This window comes from Telmatherina bonti (genome assembly GCF_933228915.1).
Source record: "Telmatherina bonti genome assembly, chromosome: 19".
In the NCBI taxonomy this organism is placed as follows: Eukaryota; Metazoa; Chordata; class Actinopteri; order Atheriniformes; family Telmatherinidae; genus Telmatherina; species Telmatherina bonti.
In genome coordinates this window covers 33,914,930-33,934,883 of record NC_136617.1, presented here as the reverse complement: position 1 = coordinate 33,934,883, position 19,954 = coordinate 33,914,930, and the positions used below count along the sequence as shown (strand labels likewise).

The 19,954-nt window shown below is 46.7% G+C and overlaps 1 protein-coding gene across 1 annotated transcript; it reads left to right on the top strand.

Annotated features, from left to right (window-relative positions):
- Positions 1-1,102: 1,102 nt before the first annotated feature.
- gtf2h4 (general transcription factor IIH, polypeptide 4) lies at positions 1,103-19,066 on the top strand (the record flags this gene model as incomplete). The annotated part of the gene is made up of 14 exons (XM_079258236.1): positions 1,103-1,219; positions 1,888-2,041; positions 2,188-2,292; positions 7,618-7,749; positions 8,400-8,582; positions 8,960-9,068; positions 11,108-11,176; positions 11,270-11,353; positions 13,236-13,392; positions 13,570-13,700; positions 16,304-16,351; positions 16,439-16,517; positions 16,627-16,688; positions 18,956-19,066. The coding sequence occupies exons 2-14, from the start codon at positions 1,923-1,925 to the stop codon at positions 19,064-19,066; spliced, it is 1,389 nt and encodes a 462-aa protein (XP_079114362.1). The 5' UTR covers positions 1,103-1,219; positions 1,888-1,922.
- Between the last annotated feature and the right edge of the window lie 888 nt (positions 19,067-19,954).

Sequence of the window (19,954 nt, the reverse complement as noted above, 5' to 3'; positions counted from 1 at the left end):
TAGTTTCCCCACATAACAGTTTTCTGTGGAACAACGCGTATATATTACACACAAACAAAACACTTTTCTACATTATTAGTTGATAAATAATGTTAACACAGTGAATAATCTACTAAATGCAAATGATAAATTTTATGATGTGTTTATGTGAAAATTTGATATTGATGTTTCACAAAGAGAGTTTTACATGGTAGCATAATTCCCTCCACCAAGGAGGTTATGTTGGTACGGGCTCTATTTGTTTGTCTGTTTGTGTTTAAGATAACTAAAGTTATGGACGAATTTTCATGAAATTTTCAGGACTTTTTGGGCATGTGGAAAGGAAGACCTGGTTTGATGTTGGTGGTGATCCAGATCACAGTTTGGATCCAGGAACTTTTTAAAGGCCTTGGCAGAGGTTTGCACTCTCCAAGTGTTTTTCTGGATAACATTTGAATTACATAGTTTTGATAAATACTTTATTTTCAGACTTTGTGCAACTGTATCTCGATTTTGATAAATTAATAAATGTAAATAAAAGAGTCAACCGTAGTCAAGAGAAAGCAGCAACTATTCCTGTATTTTGTTCAGCATATGATTGCAAAGGTGAAATATTGAAAGCAGATTGTGCGGAATTACATTTCACAAGGTTGAATTATAAATTTATTTGATCATATAAAAATAGATAAATCCAAATGCATCAATAAACAATCAAACATGTTAGTATCAAATTCAAATTTATTCATATTGCAGCTACCTTATGTCTTAGTTAAATAGCATTATAAAGAATATTTCAGCATTAAAGCACTTAGTTTTGAATGTTTTACAGTGATCTGTATCACAACAATATCTCTGCCCTTTGTAACAAACCAAATTGTGAGAAAAATCAGGTAAAAATGGGTGAAATTATTGTTGTGGTTGGATATACAGCTTACGGATAAATGCATTGGAGGCGCATGGAGACCCATCCAAGATGGCGGCGCGATGAGACGTCAGCTCGTATAGGCGGCGTGATACGATGCGGGTCTATGTATATATAAAGTCTATGTCTATGATGTCTATGATCGTAACACCCATTTTCAGGTCACGTGATCTCCAACATGGCGACTTAAACAACGGGACAAATCTGCAGACAGGAGCGAAGTTAGTGTTCCGTTTGGAGCAACTTTAAACCGGATTAAGTCGTTTCTGTCCACACCTGTTTCCACGGTGAATCAGCTGGCCGCGGTTTTCTCTTCAGGTCAGACTTTTCCCCACAGTTCCAGCAGCTTTTCCAGGTTCCAGGAGGTTTTCCCGGTGATTCCATGTCAGATCATTGGGAATGTCTGCATGTTTTCCAGGTTCCAGGAGGTTTTCCCGGTGATTCCATGTCAGATCATTGGGAATGTCTGCATGTTTTCCAGGTTCCAGGAGGTTTTCCTGGTGATTCAATGTCAGATCATTGGGAATGTCTGCATGTTTTCCAGGTTCCAGGAGGTTTTCCTGGTGATTCAATGTCAGATCATTGGGAATGTCTGCATGTTTTCCAGGTTCCAGGAGGTTTTCCTGGTGATTCCATGTCAGATCATTGGGAATGTCTGCATGTTTTCCAGGTTCCAGGAGGTTTTCCTGGTGATTCAATGTCAGATCATTGGGAATGTCTGCATGTTTTCCAGGTTCCAGGAGGTTTTCCTGGTGATTCCATGTCAGATCATTGGGAATGTCTGCATGTTTTCCAGGTTCCAGGAGGTTTTCCTGGTGATTCAATGTCAGATCATTGGGAATGTCTGCATGTTTTCCAGGTTCCAGGAGGTTTTCCTGGTGATTCAATGTCAGATCATTGGGAATGTCTGCATGTTTTCCAGGTTCCAGGAGGTTTTTCCTGGTGATTCAATGTCAGATCATTGGGAATGTCTGCATGTTTTCCAGGTTCCTGGAGGTTTTTCCTGGTGATTCCATGTCAGATGATGAAGCTGCGCGTCCAGCTTCAGTGTAAAAACCTGCATGAGTTCCTGAGGGAGCTGAGTCCTGCCATCCTGGACAGACTCTACAACCACCCAGCGACATGTCTGGCTGTCTACAGGTCTGATGCTGAACACACTTTGTGCGTGTCACGCTGACAGGTGAATTCTCAGACAGGGGTGTGTGTGTGTGTGTGTGTGTGTGTGTGTGTGTGTGTGTGTGTGTGTGTGTGTGTGTGTGTGTGTGTGTGTGTGTGATCTGTAACAGGGAACTCCCCTCGCTGGCTAAGAACTACGTGATGCGGATGCTGTTCCTGGACCAGCCTCTTCCCCAGGCAGCTGTGGCTCTGTGGGTCAGGAAGGACAGTCAGAGGTGAGTTCTGGATTTCTGAGCTTTCGTTTTGCTGAAAATGTTAATTTAGTGAAAATAGAAGTGAGTCTGAGAGGAGGAGGAGGGGGGGGGGGGGGTGGAAAACCAGGATTTTATCTCATCTTTGGGACCATCTGGGTTTTGTTAAGTTTATCCTTTCAGGTTTTTTGTTTCCTCAGTGAGGTGGTGTGGGTGGGACTGGAACAACTGGATCCGAGCCGAGACAGCGGGACTGGTTGGTTGCCTCCCAGTCAGCGGGACTGGTTGGTTGCCTCCCAGTCAGCGGGACTGGTTGGTTGCCTCCCAGTCAGCGGGACTGGTTGGTTGCCTCCCAGTCAGCGGGACTGGTTGGTTGCCTCCCAGTCAGCGGGACTGGTTGGTTGCCTCCCAGTCAGCGGGACTGGTTGGTTGCCTCCCAGTCAGCGGGACTGGTTGGTTGCCTCCCAGTCAGCGGGACTGGTTGGTTGCCTCCCAGTCAGCGGGACTGGTTGGTTGCCTCCCAGTCAGCGGGACTGGTTGGTTGCCTCCCAGTCAGCGGGACTGGTTGGTTGCCTCCCAGTCAGCGGGACTGGTTGGTTGCCTCCCAGTCAGCGGGACTGGTTGGTTGCCTCCCAGTCAGCGGGACTGGTTGGTTGCCTCCCAGTCAGCGGGACTGGTTGGTTGCCTCCCAGTCAGCGGGACTGGTTGGTTGCCTCCCAGTCAGCGGGACTGGTTGGTTGCCTCCCAGTCAGCGGGACTGGTTGGTTGCCTCCCAGTCAGCGGGACTGGTTGGTTGCCTCCCAGTCAGCGGGACTGGTTGGTTGCCTCCCAGTCAGCGGGACTGGTTGGTTGCCTCCCAGTCAGCGGGACTGGTTGGTTGCCTCCCAGTCAGCGGGACTGGTTGGTTGCCTCCCAGTCAGCGGGACTGGTTGGTTGCCTCCCAGTCAGCGGGACTGGTTGGTTGCCTCCCAGTCAGCGGGACTGGTTGGTTGCCTCCCAGTCAGCGGGACTGGTTGGTTGCCTCCCAGTCAGCGGGACTGGTTGGTTGCCTCCCAGTCAGCGGGACTGGTTGGTTGCCTCCCAGTCAGCGGGACTGGTTGGTTGCCTCCCAGTCAGCGGGACTGGTTGGTTGCCTCCCAGTCAGCGGGACTGGTTGGTTGCCTCCCAGTCAGCGGGACTGGTTGGTTGCCTCCCAGTCAGCGGGACTGGTTGGTTGCCTCCCAGTCAGCGGGACTGGTTGGTTGCCTCCCAGTCAGCGGGACTGGTTGGTTGCCTCCCAGTCAGCGGGACTGGTTGGTTGCCTCCCAGTCAGCGGGACTGGTTGGTTGCCTCCCAGTCAGCGGGACTGGTTGGTTGCCTCCCAGTCAGCGGGACTGGTTGGTTGCCTCCCAGTCAGCGGGACTGGTTGGTTGCCTCCCAGTCAGCGGGACTGGTTGGTTGCCTCCCAGTCAGCGGGACTGGTTGGTTGCCTCCCAGTCAGCGGGACTGGTTGGTTGCCTCCCAGTCAGCGGGACTGGTTGGTTGCCTCCCAGTCAGCGGGACTGGTTGGTTGCCTCCCAGGCAGCGGGACTGGTTGGTTGCCTCCCAGGCAGCGGGACTGGTTGGTTGCCTCCCAGGCAGCGGGACTGGTCGTTAGACTCTCTGTTTTGACCCTTCGATGGACTGGTGACCTGTCCAGGGTGGATCCTGCCTCTCGCCTGCTGGGATCTGTTCCAGCTTTCCCACAACCACATACTGGAACAAGTTGGGATGTGATGATCTGCTTTTGTCCCAATTTGATTTAAATTGCAATTCTCATGGTCGTTTGACATTGCTGATTTTTGTAGACTAAAAACAAACAAAAAATTGTACAAAACTTTTTTTCTAGTCATTATTTTTAACTTCAAACAGGAAAACAACACAGTAGTCAGACCATCACTCTGCATCATTCATTATTAGAGTAAAAAGATTAATAAAAACAATAAAAATTACAAATCTTTTAATGGATTATTTGTATTTATTTAAAAAAAAATTTTGACCCAAAAAAATCGATTTTAAACGTATGAAGCAGATATGTATTTTTTTTTTTTTCCGATTCTATTCTCCATCCATAGGAATGAGCCGTGTAGACCTAGTCCAGACCCAGTCGGTTCTGATTTGCTTCCATTTCCTGCTGCCCTACCACACATGATGACCTCCTTGTTTGTAGTTAACGTCCTCAGTTCCTTTATTCCATATTCCATACTGACATGGAATCTCATTCCACTTTGGAGGCTGGTAAAGGCAACTGGGAAGGCAGCGTTATGTCTAACATGCTGGTTCCTCCTGTAAGTACTCGTGAGTCAGGATCAACGTGTAAACCTGCCAGTCCTGACCCTGTTGGAGGTTCAGATGTCAGTCTAGACCCTGTTGGAGGTTCAGATGCCAGTCTAGACCCTGTTGGAGGTTCAGATGTCAGTCTAGACCCTGTTGGAGGTTCAGATGCCAGTCTAGACCCTGTTGGAGGTTCAGATGTCAGTCTAGACCCTGTTGGAGGTTCAGATGCCAGTCTAGACCCTGTTGGAGGTTCAGATGTCAGTCTAGACCCTGTTGGAGGTTCAGATGCCAGTCTAGACCCTGTTGGAGGTTCAGATGTCAGTCTAGACCCTGTTGGAGGTTCAGATGCCAGTCTAGACCCTGTTGGAGGTTCAGATGTCAGTCTAGACCCTGTTGGAGGTTCAGATGTCAGTCTAGACCCTGTTGGAGGTTCAGATGCCAGTCTAGACCCTGTTGGAGGTTCAGATGCCAGTCTAGACCCTGTTGGAGGTTCAGATGTCAGTCTAGACCCTGTTGGAGGTTCAGATGCCAGTCTAGACCCTGTTGGAGGTTCAGATGCCAGTCTAGACCCTGTTGGAGGTTCAGATGTCAGTCTAGACCCTGTTGGAGGTTCAGATGCCAGTCTAGACCCTGTTGGAGGTTCAGATGTCAGTCTAGACCCTGTTGGAGGTTCAGATGCCAGTCTAGACCCTGTTGGAGGTTCAGATGTCAGTCTAGACCCTGTTGGAGGTTCAGATGCCAGTCTAGACCCTGTTGGAGGTTCAGATGCCAGTCTAGACCCTGTTGGAGGTTCAGATGTCAGTCTAGACCCTGTTGGAGGTTCAGATGTCAGTCTAGACCCTGTTGGAGGTTCAGATGCCAGTCTAGACCCTGTTGGAGGTTCAGATGCCAGTCTAGACCCTGTTGGAGGTTCAGATGTCAGTCTAGACCCTGTTGGAGGTTCAGATGCCAGTCTAGACCCTGTTGGAGGTTCAGATGCCAGTCTAGACCCTGTTGGAGGTTCAGATGCCAGTCTAGACCCTGTTGGAGGTTCAGATGTCAGTCTAGACCCTGTTGGAGGTTCAGATGCCAGTCTAGACCCTGTTGGAGGTTCAGATGTCAGTCTAGACCCTGTTGGAGGTTCAGATGCCAGTCTAGACCCTGTTGGAGGTTCAGATGTCAGTCTAGACCCTGTTGGAGGTTCAGATGCCAGTCTAGACCCTGTTGGAGGTTCAGATGTCAGTCTAGACCCTGTTGGAGGTTCAGATGCCAGTCTAGACCCTGTTGGAGGTTCAGATGCCAGTCTAGACCCTGTTGGAGGTTCAGATGCCAGTCTAGACCCTGTTGGAGGTTCAGATGTCAGTCTAGACCCTGTTGGAGGTTCAGATGCCAGTCTAGACCCTGTTGGAGGTTCAGATGTCAGTCTAGACCCTGTTGGAGGTTCAGATGCCAGTCTAGACCCTGTTGGAGGTTCAGATGCCAGTCTAGACCCTGTTGGAGGTTCAGATGCCAGTCTAGACCCTGTTGGAGGTTCAGATGCCAGTCTAGACCCTGTTGGAGGTTCAGATGTCAGTCTAGACCCTGTTGGAGGTTCAGATGCCAGTCTAGACCCTGTTGGAGGTTCAGATGCCAGTCTAGACCCTGTTGGAGGTTCAGATGCCAGTCTAGACCCTGTTGGAGGTTCAGATGCCAGTCTAGACCCTGTTGGAGGTTCAGATGCCAGTCTAGACCCTGTTGGAGGTTCAGATGCCAGTCTAGACCCTGTTGGAGGTTCAGATGCCAGTCTAGACCCTGTTGGAGGTTCAGATGTCAGTCTAGACCCTGTTGGAGGTTCAGATGCCAGTCTAGACCCTGTTGGAGGTTCAGATGCCAGTCTAGACCCTGTTGGAGGTTCAGATGTCAGTCTAGACTCTGTTGGAGGTTCAGATGTCAGTCTAGACCCTGTTGGAGGTTCAGATGCCAGTCTAGACCCTGTTGGAGGTTCAGATGCCAGTCTAGACCCTGTTGGAGGTTCAGATGCCAGTCTAGACCCTGTTGGAGGTTCAGATGCCAGTCTAGACCCTGTTGGAGGTTCAGATGCCAGTCTAGACCCTGTTGGAGGTTCAGATGTCAGTCTAGACCCTGTTGGAGGTTCAGATGTCAGTCTAGACCCTGTTGGAGGTTCAGATGCCAGTCTAGACCCTGTTGGAGGTTCAGATGCCAGTCTAGACCCTGTTGGAGGTTCAGATGCCAGTCTAGACCCTGTTGGAGGTTCAGATGCCAGTCTAGACCCTGTTGGAGGTTCAGATGCCAGTCTAGACCCTGTTGGAGGTTCAGATGCCAGTCTAGACCCTGTTGGAGGTTCAGATGTCAGTCTAGACCCTGTTGGAGGTTCAGATGTCAGTCTAGACCCTGTTGGAGGTTCAGATGCCAGTCTAGACCCTGTTGGAGGTTCAGATGCCAGTCTAGACCCTGTTGGAGGTTCAGATGCCAGTCTAGACCCTGTTGGAGGTTCAGATGCCAGTCTAGACCCTGTTGGAGGTTCAGATGCCAGTCTAGACCCTGTTGGAGGTTCAGATGCCAGTCTAGACCCTGTTGGAGGTTCAGATGTCAGTCTAGACCCTGTTGGAGGTTCAGATGTCAGTCTAGACCCTGTTGGAGGTTCAGATGCCAGTCTAGACCCTGTTGGAGGTTCAGATGCCAGTCTAGACCCTGTTGGAGGTTCAGATGCCAGTCCTGACCCTGTTGGAGGTTCAGATGCCAGTCCTGACCCTGTTGGAGGTTCAGATGCCAGTCTAGACCCTGTTGGAGGTTCAGATGCCAGTCTAGACCCTGTTGGAGGTTCAGATGCCAGTCCTGACCCTGTTGGAGGTTCAGATGCCAGTCTAGACCCTGTTGGAGGTTCAGATGTTAGTCTAGACCCTGTCTGAGGCTGGGTCCTCCATCAGTGGACGGGACCACGTTTCCGTCCCAGCTGGCTGGTAAAAACTCCTCTATGAAATGAAGCTTCTGAACTTCTGAAGATGTTCCTTCAGGGTTTTGTCTCCACTCCGCAGACCTTTCAGTGTTAACGTGTCTGATTGTTGTGTGTTGCAGGGATCATGACGAGTGTGTGTCGGTGCTGGTGGGTCTCCGTCTGTGGCACAGCCAGCAGCTGCAGGGCGGTCTGCAGGGATACAGCTTAAACCCAGTGTTCAAAGACAACCTGAGGACGGCTCTGCTGGGAGGGTGGGTTGTCATCACACCTCTTCGTGGTTGCAGAAATATTCTGGATAAAATCTAAACGTTCCGCACATCATCGGTATCTTTTAGGTTTTCTGAACCTGAAACGTCTCCAGGATTCGTGTGGTTTAGACCCACCTGGACGTTTAAAACTCCTCATTAGAAGAGATATTAAAGGAGTTGCGAAGGAAGCTCTTGCATTTTTTTGTCATTAAAGTTTTAATGATTTTCTATACAAGTGAACATATTTAAAGAATAGTTTGACATAAAAAGAAAAACGGCACATTGGAAGGTATTAAACAGTCATGTGATGTGATAAAGGACAGAAAACGACTCCATATTTGGCCTGTTTTTACCTGGACGTTGTTTAGCTTCGCAACCAGAGCTTGAAACGATGCGGACTCCGTCAGGAGTTTAACCCAACCCTCCACCTGTGGGGACTCTTCCAGTTCCTCACAGTAAGTCTGGCAGCAAGAACGGATCCAGCCGCCACAGGTCCAAACAGTTGGAGATCCAGGAGGCATGAGAGACTTTAAAACTTTTCTTTCAGTTTTTGTGTAAAAACTAAGCTGTGAAGATGCTTGTGGACATGTCCCCCCCCCCCCCCTCCTCCGTCTGGTTCCAGGAGTTTAACCGCTTCATCTCTCTGTCCACAGGGGGGCGGCGTGGGCCGACGAGGGCAGCAGTCTGGGTCCTGACCGCCACGCCCGGGACATAGAAAGTCTGGACCGCTATGCCATGGAGCGCTGGGAGGTCATCCTGCAGTTCATGGTGGGCTCTCCCAGCGCCGTCAGCCAGGACCTGGCTCAGCTGCTGGTTCAGGCTGGCCTCATGAGAAGGTACGCATCCAATGGTCCACAGATCTGGCTGGTTTTCAGACCAAGCTGCTCTTCATCATCTCATCTTCATCTGCTGTGTTGTTGAGACATTCATCTGGACATTAAATCTGCTGGTGGGAACGTTGTTTTATCGCCTGATGGTTTGGTGAGTTTTACCTGAGGGGGGGGGTGGAGGCGAACTCTCTGCAGAAGGCGAACATGTCAGGACTCCAGTCTGATGGAGAACATTCTGCAGATGGTCTCTAGTTGTCTAAGAAACAAAAAGCAGCAGACGGTCTGATATCCTGCCAGAACATCTCACGAGGATCAGTATGAAGCTGATGTTATGTTGAACTGATGTTGTTCCTTCAAGTTCTGTTGTCTTCTCTGGTTGTCAGTGAGGCAGGAGAGGCTCCGTACATCACCTCCGCTGGTTTCCAGTTCCTCCTGCTGGACACAGCCTCCCAGCTCTGGTACTTCACCCTGCAGTACCTCAAAACTGCCCAGGTGAGCCTTTGTCCCGACGAGTTAACCTTTGACCCGATGACTAAGCCTTTGACCCGACGACTAAGCCTTTGACCCGACGAGTTAACCTTTGACCCGACGACTAAGCCTTTGACCCGATGAGTTAACTTTTGACCCGGTGAGTTAACCTTTGACCCGACGACTAAGCCTTTGACCCGACGACTAAGCCTTTGACCCGACGACTAAACCTTTGACCCGACGACTAAGCCTTTGACCCGGTGAGTTAACCTTTGACCCGGTGAGTTAACCTTTGACCCGGTGAGTTAACCTTTGACCCGGTGAGTTAACCTTTGACCCGATGAGTTAACCTTTGACCCGGTGACTAAGCCTTTGACCTGGTGAGTTAACCTTTGACGCGGTGAGTTAACTTTTGACCCGGTGAGTTAACCTTTGACCCGACGACTAAACCTTTGACCCGACGGCTAAACCTTTGACCCGACGACTAAACCTTTGACCCGACGACTAAACCTTTGACCCGACGACTAAGCCTTTGACCTGATGAGTTAACCTTTGACCCGACGACTAAACCTTTGACCTGACGACTAAACCTTTGACCCGATGACTAAGCCTTTGACCTGATGAGTTAACCTTTGACCCGACGACTAAACCTTTGACCCGACGACTAAACCTTTGACCCGACGACTAAACCTTTGACCTGATGAGTTAACCTTTGACCCGATGAGTGGGCCTCAGAATTAAAGTTTGATCTGAGCTAAATGGACAAAAATCTTCTCAAATTGATCGAACTTTTGAAAGAAGTGTAATCTGATTACAATAATCATGGTAATCACTTTGGCTGCAATCATGGAGTCGGCCAAGTCCACTGCTGCACCCAGACACAACCTGGAACTGGTTTAAACCAGGAGGAGTCCGTCTGCGTGGGTGGAGGAATCCATTAATGGATCTTGAAGACGTTTCACCATCTAAAATAGTCCCGTTGCCATGGTGACGTGGCATCGAGGAGGTTATTCCAGCAGGACAATGTTGGCGCTCGTTCTGAATGACTTCCTGCAGATCATGGAGCTTCATGAAGAGCAGAAACACAACAAACAGCATTGTTGTCTTTATTTACAGTAAATAACGAACATCAGATGTTTAAAGGTGGAAAATTTCACGTAAAACTTTAAAACATCTTGAATTTGATTCCAGAAATATTTCCTATAAAGTCGAGTTTATTTACGACAAAGATTATCCAAATAAAAGAATGGAAAGCAGCAGGAAGAAGAAAAAAATCTGATATAAACTATTAAAATATTAGGAAATTTCCCCAACACACACATAAACACACATACTTAATACAAAATCAAAATGAAATAAGGGTAATATATCCTCATCTCTACCCGCCAAGTTATTCTTTATTTTAATCCATCCTAAAAAATCACATTTATTGAACAAATTAACATCTTTTTAAAATATACTTGATTCATTTAATAGAAATGTATTGTTCTAAATGTGGTTCTTTATGTTTTTAACCTTTTTTTTTTTTTTTTACTGTTTATCAAACCTTTTCTGGATATTCAATGTGTTATTAATCCACTAATTAACCAACTTTAACAGCTGAAACTGAATCAATCATCAAATTGATTCAGTTCCCTACACTTCCCAAAACCTCACCATGTAAGGTCAGACAGAGCAGAACCGTATAACATAGTTAATGAATAAGTCTTACCCCTTCTCATTATTTAGTCAGTTTATTTCTATAAAATCATCTTTTCATGTGAAGTTTTGACTGCAGCTGCTCCAGAACAAACTGGATAAAAGTAGCAAAATGTTTGGAAACAATAATGTTAATGTGCAAAATGATTCGTTTCCACCTGAGAAAAGTGGTTCCAGGTCCGTGTTGCGTGTCTTTAAATCTCTGTAGCTGAGGAAACGGGACCTTCAGGAGAGGAATGCTCCCACACATACACATACACACACACACACTTCCAAATAAGGACAATGTCTCTGGGTGTGTCCTGAGGCTGATGAAGTCTCCTTCTGAACAACATGATTATAGACGTTCTGCCTTGTGTCTGTAGTCCAGGGGGATGGACCTGGTGGAGATCTTATCCTTCTTGTTCCAGCTCAGTTTCTCTACACTCGGCCGGGTGAGTACGACCAAACCCCCCCCGACTGATCCTCTGACTGCTTCCTGTGCTGAGAGAAACCAGCAGGATGACGTCTTCCTGTCTGATTTGCAGGATTACTCGGTGGAGGGTATGAGCGAGTCGCTTCTGACGTTCCTGCAGCACCTGCGGGAGTTTGGACTGGTGTTTCAGAGAAAGGTGGGAAACTGACTCGGTCGTCAGACCAGTTTACCCGAGGCCCTGTAACACAGGGCATTTCATTCATTTAGATTTATTATGTTTATCCAGTCAGCAGTCACTTCAGGTCCAGTTAAGTCCTGTCCACTTTCTCCTTGTGAATATGGTTCTGATGGACCAGTTGACGTGTTTTCACCTGATGTTTGAAACAACCCAAATAATCCAGACTTGGAGAGGAAACCAGAACAAGAGGTTCAGACGTCAAGTTCTGTTTATTGAAATGGAACGACGGGAAGGAGTCAGTTTCCATCCATCCATCTTCTGCCGCTTATCCGGGGTCGGGTTGCGGGGGCAGCAGCCTAAGCAGGGAAGCCCAGACTTCCCTCTCCCCAGCTACATTTGCCAACTCTGCGGGGGGGATCCCGAGGCGTTCCCAGGCCAGCCGAGAGATATAATCCCTCCAGCGTGTCCTGGGTCTTCCCCGGGGTCTCCTCCCAGAGGGACGTGCCTGGAACACCTCACCAGGGAGGTCCAGGAGGCATCCTGACCAGATGCCCGAGCCACCTCAACTGGTTCCTCTCGATGCGGAGGAGCAGTGGCTCTACTCTGAGCCCCTCCCGGATGACCGACCTCCTCACCCTATCTCTAAGGGAATGCCCGGCCACCCTGCGGAGGAAACCCATTTCAGCCGCCTGTATACGAGATCTCGTTCTTTCGGTCACGACCCACAGCTCATGACCATAGGTGAGGGTAGGAACGTAGATCGACGGGTAAATCGAGAGCTTCGCCTTCTGGTTCAGCTCCTTCTTCACCACGACAGACCGGCGCAGAGTCCGCATTACTGCAGACGCTGCACCGATCCGTCTGTCGATCTCGCGCTCCATCCTTCCCTCACTCGTGAACAAGACCCCGAGATATTTAAACTCCTCCACTTGAGGCAGGACCTGACTCCCGACCCGGAGAGGGCAATCCACCCTATTCCGGCTGAGGACCATGGTCTCAGATTTGGAGGTGCTGATTCTCATCCCAGCCGCTTCACACTCGGCCGCGAATCGCTCAAGCGAGAGCTGGAGATCACGACCAGATGAAGCCAACAGGACCACGTCATCCGCAAAAAGCAGGGACCCAATCCTGAGGCCACCAAGTCGGATCCCCTCAACACCTCGGCTGCGCCTAGAAATTCTGTCCATATAAGTTATGAACAGAATCGGTGATAAAGGGCAGCCTTGGCGGAGTCCAACCCTCACCGGAAACTAATCCGACTTACTACCGGCAATGCGGACCAAGCTCTGACACCTGTCGTACAGGGACCGGACAGCTCGTACAAGGGGGTCCGGTACCCCATACTCCCGGAGTACCCCCGACAGGAGCCCCCAGGGGACACGGTCGAACGCCTTCTCCAGGTCCACAAAGCACATGTAGACTGGTTGGGCAAACTCCCATGCCCCCTCCAGGACCCCAAAGAGGGTATAGAGCTGGTCCACGGTTCCGCGACCAGGACGAAAACCACACTGCTCCTCCTCAATCCGAGATTCAACTATCCGGTGGACCCTCCTCTCCAGGACCCCCGAATAGACCTTACCAGGGAGGCTGAGGAGTGTGATTCCCCTGTGGTTGAAGCCTGTGGTCCCCCTACACCCAGTCTGCCAGTCCAGAGAGGCGTGTCAGCCAAGACGGGAAGGACTGAACACAGGATTTGAACTATGAGGGTTTATTGGGATAATTATTTCTTGTCGTGCACCACAGCTTCCCAAGTCACATGCACTCACATATACATGGTAGAAGTAGTAAAACTCAGAATTAAAAGTATTTAGAGGTTGTTCAACAGAGAAGGGATGAGAAGGAAATGATGAAGTTTAAGGTTGGAAATGACCTGAGATGACCTCTTCCTTCCTGTTGTCAGAGGAAGTCGCGGCGGTACTACCCCACCAGACTGGCCATCACCCTGGCTGCTGGTGTCACCACTGGCTCCTCCTCCACCAACCTCGCCTCCACTCCTGGATCTGCAGACGCAGGATTTATCGTTGTGGAAACGAATTATCGGATCTATGCCTACACAGGTACAGGGAGCCGTTTCCTGTCCCATCACAAAGATGTAAATGTCAGATTTCTGTTAATCTTTCTGTTTCCTGACTCTTTCCGCTGGTTTCTCCAGCCTGTGTGATGACGAGGCGTCACATGTTCTCCAGCTGGTCCACTTTCTCCATCAGCTGCTGACTTGTTTGTGTTGGTTACAGATTCTGAGCTCCAGATCGCTCTGGTGGCTCTCTTCAGTGAAATGTTGTATCGATTCCCCAACGTGGTTGTCGCTCAGCTGACACGAGAGTCTGTTCAACAGGCCATTGCCAACGGCATCACTGCACAGCAGGTGTGCACGCACACACACACCGCACACACTCGTACTGATGCAGATCTGTAAAACTCATGAAGAGTTGTTTTCTGAACAAGAGAACGGTTAACAAGAGATCCTTGTTAAGTCACGAGTCCGTCCTTCAAATATAGATGGAAGTGTGATAAGATGAGTCGAGCATCAGGAGATAGATGGATGAAGAGGAATCTTAGTATTTACACATGTTGGCAGTCTGACTTGTAATGTAAAGGTGTTGTATACTGCTAACGTGGCTTTAGTCTGCGGCTGTAAACGTTACTGAACTCAGTATGAACCATAACTGGAAGCAAGAGGCGGTGACCATATCATAACATTTTTGTACATTTTGCTCAGTTTTTAAAAAAAATATTTGTGATAATTTTAGCTGTGTTGTCGCTAGGTGAATAGATTTTCACGTTTGACACAGAAAAAATGAATCATTCTTGGCGCCCCCTGGTGGTTCCATGATAAAAGGAGAAAGTACCAGGATTTCCAAGAGGGTCTTAGCTGCAGCCTGGAGAATGAGGCGAGGCTGGATATTGGGTGGTTTTGGACGCCGAACCCCGCCCACTCAACATTTTAAATAGGATTAACCCCAACCCTAACTCTAACCCTTACCCCACGCCCATTTGGCATCCAACCATGCCCATTTGATGTCCAACCACGCCCATTTGGCATCCAACCATGCCCATTTGATGTCCAACCACGCCCATTTGGCATCCAACCATGCCCATTTGATGTCCAACCACGCCCATTTGGCATCCAACCATGCCCATTTGATGTCCAACCCCGCCCGTTTGACATCTAATCCCGCTCACTTGACTTCTAACCCCGCCCATTTGACATATAACCCCACCCAATATCCAGCCCCGGATGTTCTCACTCATATGTAAGTCTCTCTGGATAAAAGCGTCTGCTAAATGACTGTAGAATGGAATATAATAGAATAATGGAAGTCAATGGGACATTTTTGGCCAGAAAGATCACCAGAGGGAGCATAAAACGACATAATATAAATACTAATGACGTCACATCAGTTTGGCTGCTAATCAATGACTGTAATCACCAGCATCCTCCTGATATTTATTCTGTGAAAAATAGTTGATTTTTTTGTGTGTTTTTTATGTATAATTAATATTCTGAATAATTAAACTAACATTTACGGTGATTAAATCCTGCTACTGAGTGAATGTTTGGGAGTTTTGAGCAGGTTGGGGTTCAAATGTTTTTTAAGTACAAAACAATATGTGTGTTTGATTTCGGAGCAGTTTTGTGAGTGGACAGTTTTGCCATGAAGGTCACCAGAGAGTCTGTCGGACAGTACATAAAAAATGGATGCAATCAAAATGATGAGAGTCTTAAGACCTATTCTGCTGCTATGTATGATATGACAATAATTTATTTAGTTTTTTGGTCAATTTGTTTTTTCTGAACTGGCATTTACAGTTAAAACTCAACTCAACTTTATTTATAAAGCCCTTTAAAACAACCAGAGTTGAAACAAAGTGCTGTACACAATCAGCCAAAATAAAAACAGAATAAAACAGTTCAAATGCAAATAAATAACGCAATAAAACAAGAGGTCATACAAGCAATACGGAATTAAAACAATAAAACAGACTAAATAAATAGTAAGTAAAAACCAATATTAATAGCCTTAAACTGATATATTTAATAGTTTTGAGCAGGTCTTGAGTGGAAAAAGGCAGAAAATAATGTTATTAATTGTGGAGGCCATTCATGTGTTTTTGTTTTCATTTATGAGAGATGGCTGTTCTGGAAGTTAAATTATCTTTTGTAATTTATTTTAGTATATTAGGTTAAATTTCACAGATATTTATTGAAAGTCTGTTATTTAGCTTTTTGATGAGTGAGAGAACAGTGAGGGAAGAAGACAGGTAATTTATGTCACGTCCGGGGGTGGTGTGTTTTTTTTTTTTGTTGGAAATCAGTGTCAGGTGGTGTGAGACAGGTTGAAATGATTTTTTTTTTTTTACCACTTTTAGGCGTTTTGTTGGTTTCTTGTCAACTGGAACAAATATATAATCTACCTTTATTCTATTTTTTTTTTTTTTGTTTAAAGAAAAATAAATTATTTGTAATTTTCTAAATCCTTTCCTTTTTTTATTTGCATCTTTGGAAGTGCGTACAAAACTCAGACAGTCCACGCTGCCACCGCCTTTAAAAGAAACGTGGAAAAGACTGGGGCATTGATTATTTTACCACTGTTCTTCAGTGTGTGGACATGTTTTGTGACAAAGGAGGATTTGAGGAGGACACAGAGGTAACAAGAGGACCTAATGGCTTTTTGCACCCTCTTCTCCGCCCAGCATCGCAGTAATTCTTGGTGCCGTAGATTGAAAAAGGTTTCGGAAACATTCTTCATAGGTTTTTGCTCCATATTGACATGAAGCATGACACATGATGAGAATCACCTGTTGCAGTTGACCTTCTGCTTACCTTCAGTGCTTCTGTGACTTCCTGATGAGGGAATCAGTCGCCATCCAGAGCTCCAAATGTTGGACAGTTTACAGAAAATCAGATCTTCAGTTTTCATGTGATCATGCACGTATCCTCATGGTTCTCCGTTCTGTTTCATTCAGATCATTCACTTTCTGAGGACCAGAGCTCACCCTGTCATGCTCACACAGGTACGCACCTATCTGCTTCTGATGTGGTTCTGGTAGCTGTCATGGTGACCGGCGATGGTGTCCCCATTGTGCTTTCTTATTCCTCAGAATCCAGTCCTCCCTCCAACCATTACAGACCAGATCCGGCTGTGGGAGCTGGAACGGGACCGACTGCAGTTCACGGAGGGTCGGTCAACAGAACCACAACACTTTCTGCGTATTTATGTCCAGATGGGATCGTCATGATGCGGCGGTGGGCGTCTCTGTGGGTGTTCTGATGCTCTTCTCTGTTTCAGGTGTCCTCTACAACCAGTTCCTGTCGCAGGCGGACTTTGAGGTTCTGCGAGACCGGGCTCAGGTGGGATTCTGTTTCCTGACCATAAAAAACACTGATTAGAAGGTGTTTTATTTCCACAAAGATAAGAGAAATTCTGGTGTTAAAGCAGCAAGTAGGAGTAGAAAGCTTCAGTAAAGCAAAAACTTAAAAATGAAAATAGAAGAAAAGGCGGTACATTAAAAGTATTGAAGAAGAGTTGTATAATTCCTCTCATCAGAAGGAGACCTAAGAGTAGGAGCTACAGTTGTGCTCATATTTATTCATCCCCTTTCATTGAAGAAGGAAAAAAAACAGCTGCCTGTAAAATCAGCTGAAATTGACTAAAGTAATAATAAATAAAAATTTTATGAAAATCATGACATTATTTTCTAATTCTGGTTCAATAGAAATATTTATTTAAAAAAGCAAACAAATAAGATAATTTATTACATATTCCATCAGTCATAAAGTAATATTTAGTAGAAGAATCCTTTAATGTTTCTGCTCCAGTCAGGTGTTTTCTGTTCCTCTCAGTCAGACTTCTGCACCTGTTGGCAGGTATTTTGTCCCACTGTTCAACAGAAAAGTCTCTCATTTCTCCAGGACACATTTGTTTGTTTTTTTCTTTCTTCAACTCAATTAAATGAAAAAACAGCATCTTATATTAGTAAATGATAATTTTGCACATTTTTAGTTATTGTTCCTTTTTTAAGTCTCCAGTTATTTGAGTGACTGTTGTAAATTCAGCCTTTTCTTTAATGAAAGGGGACGAAGACATATGAGCACCTAGAACAGACCTGGAGAAGCACGATCCCCGTCATGTCCACGCTCGGTACCGAAGAACAGATCAAAAGAGACTCTCATATAGAGAGAATATTTATTTACATATGTACAGATTATAGCAAGCAGCAGACCTGGGCTGAAGAGCCCCGACCTGCTCTAAGTTCCCTTCTCTTTATCCCCAGCAATACACACCTCCTCCTGGCTTCCTGCTAACATACACACATTTAAATGTAACATCTGTAAAGTTGTCTTACATCAGGCTGTTATCATCATTATGAGTGTAACTGGATATTTAAACCGTGTCTATCAATGGTACAGGGACTAAAAAGTAAAGGACCTATAATCAGACCTGGAGGAACACCTGAATAAATCTGATAACTTCCAGATGAATCGTCCTCTATTCCTGTAAAACATTCTCTATGAAAGAGATTTAAACCAGTATGAACCAGTCTGATGCTTGCTGGCCCAGATGGGTCGTAGATCTGCTGCATCTTCTGCAGACACGCTGAGACATACCTGCCTCTACATTTCTGTAAAACATGCTACGAAGTGAGCTAACGGTAGAATCTAAACCTGCTTTCTGCTGGGAGCTCCTTCTTCCAGGTGAACTTCCGTCAGGACAAAATGTTATGAAATAATCCGCAAATTTAAATTACTGACGTAAACATAGTAAAAACTGAGGCGTCAGAGCTGAGTTAATATGCAACGTTGTCTTCTCGCACTTATTTCCACGTATGCAGCGTGTTTCTGTATGAGAAGTTACCATGGTGGTGGTTTAACCATCAGGCGCTTACACCCCCCCCCCTCTCAAAGAAAGGACATTTTACACATTCCTTTACTTTGGTGAGTTTTTGCACAAGTTCAGGCCCCAAAATACAATTCATTAAGCATATGGTGTGTTTTTTTGTTGCATCTTTATCCTCCCCCCTTCAGGTGAAGTGTAGAGATACTTTTTTTTCCCAACACCCTCCCATCCTTCCTCATGTCATCTGTTCCGCATTTTTAAGGCAGTGCTTGTCAAATGTAAATGTCTGAATGTCTAACCTTGGACGAACTGGCTTGAACCTTGAATTTCCCCTAAATAAATAAAATATCTTTGATTTGATTGGACTTTGATTGATATAAATGACCTGCTTGCATTTCAGTAGGTCATCGCACCACTTTCCATCAGCAGGACAGACGTCTAAATGTGTTCAGTTGCAGTCATAATCAGTTATATTGATTAAAAAATATATTTAAAAAATGGGCTAATACAACTAAATTCTGATTGGTCGGTAACTTCAGGAAGCCTTGGACCACATCTGCTGCTGATAAAAATAAGAAAGTTCATATAGAGCTGCGGTCCGATCCGATCCAGAGTTCATGGTTGTGTTTCCTACGAGAAGATCCAGTTAAACTGGAACCGTTTTCCTGAAGCCATGGATGCGTTACTGGTTTGTCCCTGATGCCATTGAGCCCCAGCCTTTGGTCCTAACTCTGCCGTTTCCCAGAAGGAGAGGCTGATTCTCTGCTTGGTTCTGCTGCAGGGTCTGGGCTGTCTGGTGTGGCAGGATGTGGCTCACAGGGTGATGGTGGTGACGCCGCAGGGACACAGCGAGGTCAAGAGGTTCTGGAAACGACAGAGGTCGCAGACGTGAGACCAAGAAGTTCATGGAACTTTCTGCTTTCAGATATTTTCTACGTTTTCTGTAAAATAATAAACTTTTTTGGATCAATTTCATGAATCCTGATCATTTCTTCTTCTGGGGGTGTCCACGGTAGTCTCACTAAGGGGGGGGGGGGCTATCCAAGCGGCTGCCAGGTGACAGGTGGATCACACATCCAGCTGGTCACTCAGAAATACCAGTTAACCTGGTGTGTTTCTTACTGGGGGAGGAAGACGTCAGCGGCATTCAGCTCCAATCCAAGCTTCTCAGTTTCATCTCGTAGTTTTTAGGCTCGATCTTGATACGTTTTTATTTCCTCTCGGGGTCGTCCACATTGGGAGCCATGGGTCTGTCTGCCTGTCCTTAACAGGAGGTTTTCCATCCTGGTTCTGGTCCTGATGGAGGTTTTCCTTCCTGGTTCTGGTCCTGATGGAGGTTTTCCATCCTGGTTCTGGTTCTGATGTAGGTTTTCCTTCCAGGTTCTGGTCCTGATGGAGGTTTTCCATCCTGGTTCTGGTTCTGATGGAGGTTTTCCTTCCTGGTGCTGGTTCTGATGAAGGTTTTCCATCCTGGTTCTGGTTCTGATGGAGGTTTTCCTTCCTGGTTCTGGTCCTGATGGAGGTTTTCCTTCCAGGTTCTGGTTCTGATGAAGGTTTTCCTTCCTGGTTCTGGTCCTGATGGAGGTTTTCCTTCCAGGTTCTGGTTCTGATGGAGGTTTTCCATCCTGGTTCTGGTTCTGATGTAGGTTTTCCTTCCAGCTTCTGGTCCTGATGGAGGTTTTCCTTCCAGGTTCTGGTTCTGATGGAGGTTTTCCATCCTGGTTCTGGTTCTGATGTAGGTTTTCCTTCCAGGTTCTGGTCCTGATGGAGGTTTTCCATC